Source organism: Lynx rufus, unplaced genomic scaffold (assembly GCF_022079265.1).
Source record: "Lynx rufus isolate CCGP_SWC_20201006 ecotype Redwood Valley unplaced genomic scaffold, mLynRuf1.p SCAF_9, whole genome shotgun sequence".
NCBI lineage: Eukaryota > Metazoa > Chordata > Mammalia > Carnivora > Felidae > Lynx > Lynx rufus.
The window spans coordinates 62859004-62866315 of NW_025814897.1; the positions used below are offsets into that span (position 1 = coordinate 62859004).

At 38.7% G+C, this 7312-nt stretch overlaps 1 protein-coding gene across 1 annotated transcript; it reads left to right on the plus strand.

Moving 5' to 3' along the window:
* The first annotated feature begins 3165 nt into the window (after nt 1–3165).
* LOC124505794 (olfactory receptor 56A4-like) lies at nt 3166–4167 on the plus strand. Its single transcript, XM_047071829.1, has one exon. The coding sequence runs from the start codon at nt 3226–3228 to the stop codon at nt 4165–4167; it is 942 nt and encodes a 313-aa protein (XP_046927785.1). The 5' UTR covers nt 3166–3225.
* Nucleotides 4168–7312: the final 3145 nt, after the last annotated feature.

Here is a 7312-nt window from a genome sequence, read left to right on the forward strand (position 1 = left end):
TTGACATAGAATGTTACATTAACTTTAAGTGTACAACATAGTGATTCCACAAATTTAAAATTATGCAGTACTTACCACAAGTATAGTTACCATATCACTGGAAGCCTGTTATCTCCCACTCCCTTTCACCCATTTTTGCCCATCTCCCACCCTTTTCCCCATGCAGCAACCATTAGTTGTACTCTGTGTTTACAAAAAATATATTATTATATGTATTGTATGCATGTATATTGCATTTTACTTATAATGTGCATATTACATATTATATATTTACATATGTATGTACAATATATGTTGTTCATTTGGGGCCATTGTTAAAAGGGAACAGAAAGAACTCATTTTCAGGATGCCAACCCAAGAATATTGGCTGCCATATTTTTAATAGCAAGACTGATGATGCCTGTTAAGACACAAAGCAAGTGAAGAAATACTTGCTAGGATACCTGGAAAGTAACATCATTTTGTACAAAACAGAACAAAAAGAACTTTCCACTGACCTCCAAAAGTATCCATTAACACAGATAATTTCCTCCTACTTTAGTGGGAAAAGCATTTCTCCTCTAGGCAACAGGATACTTTCTCTCACCCTGTAATTAGAAAACAATGATGGGTATTACTGGTTTTTTGTTTTGTTTTGAGTATTCTGTAAGAGATCCAAAATCATTTTTTTTCTTCTGCTTTGTTTCATTACCAAACTACTTAACCCAAGGCATACAGATTTTTTTTAATTTTTTCAATGTTTATTCATTTTTAAAAGAGAGAGAGAGAGAGAGTGGGGGAAGGGCAAAGAGAGAGGGAGACACAGAATCTGAAGCAAGCACCAGGCTCTGTGCTATCAGCACAGAGCCCGTTGCAGGGCTCAAACTCACAAGCTATGAGATCATGACCTGAGCCGAAGTCACTGACTGAGCCAACTAGGCAGCCCAAGGCCTACAGTTTTGCCATGTGGATAATACTTATCCTTTTTATTTTCCAGTATAGACATTTTCTTCTGTGAATAGAGGAGTGGAAGAAGCTAGAATAAAAGTCATTGTTTATACTATTGAATTAACTCCCCCCATTCTCTCTAGAAACTTACTCTATCAAATATTTCCATTTTCTCCTAAATCTACAACAAAATCTACTTGAAAATTCTTATCAGTCTAAGTTTTAGATTTTAAGTCATTATTAGGTTTTCTTCAATTATTTTATATGCTAATACCTCTTTAACCTTATTTTTAAATGCAAATACATCTTCATTTGCATACTTGAATTTCCTACTGAATTCCAGGAATATTGTATTTTCAATGATAGCTTAAAAACTCTACCTGTATATTTTGCAAATATCTCCTGTATAACAATTCAAATATAAATTCATATTCTTATTCTGAAAACTCTATCCTTTTTTTCCCATTCCCTTTTCTAATTTTGCAATAAAGATTTTATTTTTTCTGTCACTCAAGTTCAAAAACACAAAGTCATTGTGACTCAAGATTCAAGACCTTGTTTCATTCATCTTTCTTCAGTTTGTTACATATCACCTTGCCCAATAGTGATCAGTAAGTACACATTTGGGCAATTTTTGAATAATGAATACTCTAATGTCTTTCTTTACTCATCCCCTACATGTAATTCTTACTGATTCTGATTTTGAAATGTTTGTCCAATCCATTGTTTCTTGTCCATCCTGAAACAAGGAATGGCTCTTTGTATAAAGGAAAGATCACTATCCAAGGAACAGGTAGGTGGTTAGTGCAGTTTCAGCAATACAGGACAACTCAGAGGACTCTATTGACTCAAAGAATAGAGCAGAAAGTGGCCTCCAAAATGATCCATGATGCTCTTGGCCTAGTCTTTGTCAGAGTGAATCCTCCAAACCTGGACTCTCTCAGAGTGGGAAAAGAGTTAACAGTGCATCAGTCAAGGCCCCATGATTAGAATATCTCATCTTTGGATAGAATTCCTCTGACAGGTTAGTTTATAGCCTGACTATATATCGAGGGATCCCAGAGTCCTTCTAGAATAGTGCAAGTCAAGGAACCCACATGAGTGAGCTGAAAATAACACCACAGTATTCAATGCTCCAGGCATAAAATGGCAGCTACTCTTAGTCCCAAACTCTGGATGCTGCTGCAGTCTCCAGGCCTCTCTCAACTACCTGCCCAGGCTAACAAGATACTTCTCCTACCTTCTAAGTTTCAAAATGTGTTCCTCTTTTGGACCCCTTCAAAGACTTGTTTTCTCTTTTATTTAAAAAACTGTCATAGCACTTATAATTTTTTAAACTTTTTGTTCACATTCCAATATACTTAACATATAGTGTTATATTAGTTTCAGATGTACAATACAGTGATTCAATAATTTCATACATCACCTGGTGCTCATCACCACATGTGTACTCTTGAATCTCCATCACCTATTTAACCCAGAACTTACAATTTTTATATCCTCCTGGTGTACCCCTAATTATTGACTGTCTCTGTCACCAGAACATAAAATGCAGTCTCATCTAAAGGATCCAAACCAAAGAAAACACTCGAAACTTCCAAAGACAAACAATAGCAAATAATCCAGTGAGACAGCGATAAATACTATGCCTTAGAATAAAATCTCCTTTGGGGCAGTAAGAAATTATTGCTGTTGGGTGCAGTCAAGAATACTTTACCTCTAATTCAATTATTTCCTGAATAAAAGTAAGGAACCCTGACAAGCCCTGTCCATGTCTATAGAGGCTGCTCTAGGACCTCCACATAGTCAGTGAAATATAGTTATTCCTTGTAAACTCTGAGGGAAGGTAGGACTTAGTTAATTGTGCTTGTTGAAGCTGTATAATGTGTGGAGGCTGGAAGCAGAAACTCCAGGCAGACTCTTGTCACCGTCCTGATCTCACCACTTAAACTGATTTGCCAGTTTTTATTAAACCACCCTGCTCCTCTTTGCCTGTATCCTTTCATTATTTGTGAAATTAAGATAACAGTATTAATTACTCTCAAGATTTTTTGTAAAGGATGAAATAAGATAATAATTATAAAGCATTCGGCTTAGAGTTGGCACATAGCAAGTGTTCAGTTAAATGTCAGCAATGATTAATGATGATGATGATGATTTGAAAAGTTCATTGAGACAGGTTAAGTGTCCCAATGGAAACCTGAGTTTTACAACATCTAGAACACATATTTTTTGTTAATATATTTTGTCCTACATTTTTAGGAACTCTGGATTTCCAGCGTGATCAGGACACTTTACATGGCCTCACCCAGCAACTACTCCACTGCTCCAGTCTCCGAATTCCTCCTCATCTGCTTCCCTAACTACCAGAGTTGGCAGCATTGGTTGTCTCTGCCCCTCAGCCTCCTTTTCCTCCTGGCCATGGGGGCCAACGCCACCCTCCTGCTCACCATCCAGCTGGAGCCCTCTCTGCATGAGCCCATGTACTACCTGCTCAGCCTCCTCTCCCTGCTGGACATCGTGCTCTGCCTGACTGTCATCCCCAAGGTCCTGGCCATCTTCTGGTTTGACCTCAGGTCCATCAGCTTCTCTGCCTGCTTCCTCCAGATGTTCATCATGAACAGTTTCTTGACCATGGAGTCTTGTACATTCATGGTCATGGCCTATGACCGCTATGTGGCCATTTGCCACCCACTGCGATATCCATCCATAATCACTGACCATTTTGTGGTTAGAGCTACCATATTTGTTGTGGCCCGGAATGGCCTCTTTTCTCTTCCTGTTCCTGTCCTGTCTTCTCGACTCACATACTCTGCAGAGAACACCATCAAGAACTGCATCTGCACTAACCTGTCTGTGTCCAAACTCTCCTGTGATGACATCACCTTCAACCGCCTCTACCAGTTTGTGGCAGGCTGGACCCTCCTGGGCTCTGACCTCATCCTTATTGTTCTCTCCTACTCCTTCATCCTGAAAGCTGTGCTAAGGATCAAGGCTGAGGGTGCTGCGGCCAAGGCCCTGAGCACGTGCGGTTCCCACTTCATCCTCATCCTCTTCTTCAGCACCGTCCTGCTGGTTCTGGTCATCACTAACCTGGCCAGGAAGAGAATTCCCCCAGATATCCCCATCCTGCTCAACATCCTGCACCACCTCATCCCCCCAGCTCTGAACCCCATTGTTTATGGTGTGAGGACCAAAGAGATCAAGCAGGGAATCCAGAAGTTACTGAGGAGGTTGTAAGAGGTAAAAAGGATCAGATCCACCTTTGGAATTGCTAATAAAAGTCAGCAATTATTTTCACGTTGGAAGGGAAATTTCATTTTTCAATCCTGGAATGAGTTCTGATTCTCTTTTTTCTTGGTATATCAGACAGCAGTGAAAACTTTCTTCTGTGAATCCTTTTTCCTGTTGCTTCAAAGGAAATCTTCCTTGCCTGGATTCTGTGGTAACTTGGGAATTTTCCCTGCCTACTCCTTATCTGAGGGTCTTGCCAAGCCTTAGCCAAGTGGAACTGGATTACAGTGGGAGTGTTTGGCAATTAAAGAAACAAACTTTATACTTAAAGAGATCTGCATATCCCCTAGATGCCTCTCCTGCCTTCTGTTTCAGACATGGCTTTTGTGCTGTGGGGGTTGATTGGGTGGAAGTACATGTTACCCCAGAACTTTGGCTCTTGAGGTTGAAAGCTTTACTCGGGACATTCTTTTTTAAAAAGGTGTTTGTTTGTTTTTTTACATTTATTTTATTTTTGAGAGGCAGAGAGAGACAGAACACAAGTGGGGAAGGGGCAGAGAGAGAGGGAGACACAGAATCTGAAACAGGCTCCAGGCTCTGAGCTGTCATCACAGAGCCTGATGCAGGGCTCAAACTCACAAACCGTGAGATTGTGACCTGAGCCGAAGTTGGACACTCAACCGACTGAACCACCCAGGCACCCCATTACTCTGGACATTCTTGACACTATTATTTGGCACCTATGGAAGATATGCCATCTTCTGGCTTCTCAAATCCTCCCAGAACCTGTTAAGATTTCCCATCTGTGCAGCCTCTCTGGGTGGCTTTCCTTTTTCATTCTCTCTCTCTCTCTCTCTCTCTCTCTTTCCTTTTCTTTCTTTCTTTTCCTTCTTTCCTTCCATCCTACTAAGATTCTTTTTTAAGTTTTTTGTTTGTTTGTTTCTTTGCTTACAATGGAGATTGAGAATTTTTAGGGCTTTTGCAGTGGAGGGGGAGGAGTTGTACTGTTTGAAGTGTTATGTGTTCTTTTCTTCATTATCTTCATCTTCATGACACTGTAATCCTCACATTATCCCATATACCTCCTATAAGGAACCTAGAAATTTCCATCACATTTCTGGCACAATCCCTTCCCAACTCTGTTCTGCCTATTAGGCCTCTATTCTGAGCTGTGGCTGAAATAACTGTCAACAGTTTTCTAGGCATAGAAGCCTTAGGGTTTGACTTTCACAGATAAGTGCATTGAACTATTTTGGGATCGCCCCTTTAATGATGTCATGCATTAGTCCAATGTTTCCAAGGAATATTTTACAGTAGCAAACTGAGACTTCTCTTTTGAGACTTTGAAGTCCATAATTTTTCCAGACATCATTTGAATAACATTCTCAATTGGACTATCCTACTATCTTTTGTGTTGAAATGTATCTTTGGTGAATAATTTATATTGAAATTTAATATTTCTACAGTATTTTCTTTATGTATCATTTTGTCTTTTATTTTTCCAGTTTTGTTGAGATATAATTGACATATAACATTGTATTAGTTTAAGGTATACATCATGATGATTTTATATAGATGTATTGCAAACTGATTACCACAATATGTTTAGTTTATATCCATCAACTCAGATAGTTACAACTCTTGTGACAAGAAACTTTTTTTTTTAGGATGTCTTTTTTTTGGTTGGGGGGGGCAGCACTAGACATCTGGTTCTTGTCTATAGTTGGGAGGTGCATTTCTGCATGCACTTTTGAAGTGTTAGGTTTTGAAAGAGCCTTCTTTGGGGTCTATTATATCACATTTCATAACATGGTCTTATTAAAATATCAAGATATTGAGTTAGCTGAGCTCTGTGTCTTTTGCTTTCATACTTTCCAATCTCTCATTTCCATGTGTCTACCTAATGTGCCAAACACTTTGTATACATTCTTATTTTACCTATACATTTGCCCTGAGGAGTTTTCCTGTTGGCCCTAGATGAAGAAACTAAAGCTCACAGAGTCAAATGATTCCCAAGATTACAGCAATTGAGCCAAGATAAATCTATGTCACTTGGGTTCCTGAAACCTGACCTCTTTCCACACTACTGATCCCAACTTTGGCTGTGTAATAGCATAACCTAGTGAGTTACATAAAACTCCTGAGTTACCTCCCAATTTTCTCATATCCCCAGCCCAAGCTTGGTATCTGGCACTTAGTAGGCATATTGTAAATATTAATTTGATGCCCAGCATTTTGTGGCAGATAGAAAGCAATCTATAATACATTTGAGTCATAGAATGATCATACATTTATAAAGAAGCATCAGTATAGCTGTTGAGAAGAGATGTGTCCTTATTTAGTGTATTACCACATTTAAAAATCATTTTACTAATTTTATATATTTGTTTTATTTAAAAATTTTTAACTTAAAATCTGACCACCTTTACCCATTTCCACGAGCACTCCACCCTCCACCTCTGGCAACAACCAATCTGTTTTCTGTATCTATGAGTTGTTGTGTTTTTTTTTTTCTATTCCACAAATAAGTGAGATCATACAGTATTTGTCTTTCTCTGATATAGATATGTAGAGAGATAGATACAGCCTCAGATGAGACTGGAGCCCTGGCCAACAATTGATTGCCTTCTGTGGAGACTTCTGAAGCAGAAAACCAAACTAAGCCATGCCTCAAGTTCTGACCTATAGAGCTAAGCTTACAATTAAAAAAACTAAAAAAACAGCAAATCAGAAAAATTAAGCCCTAAAAAGATAGAAGACAAGAAATAGTACAAATATAAGCAAAAAACGATAAAACAAAGAATATATATAATAGAAAATATCAACAAGGCTGAAGTTATATTTAGAAAAATGATGGGATAGGGGCGCCTGGGTGGCTCAGTCGGTTGGGCGGCTGACTTCGGCTCAGGTCATGATCTCACGGTCCGTGAGTTCAAGCCCCGCATCGGGCTCTGTGCTGACAGCTCAGAGCCTGGAGCCTGTTTCAGATTCTGTGTCTCCCTCTCTCTGACCCTCCCCTGTTCATGCTCTGTCTCTACCTGTCTCAAAAATAAATAAAAAATGTTAAAAAAAAAAAAAGAAAAAAAAAGAAAAATGATGAGATAAACTTTTAGAAAAATAAAAAACACAAATTTAAATTATCTAGTATTTA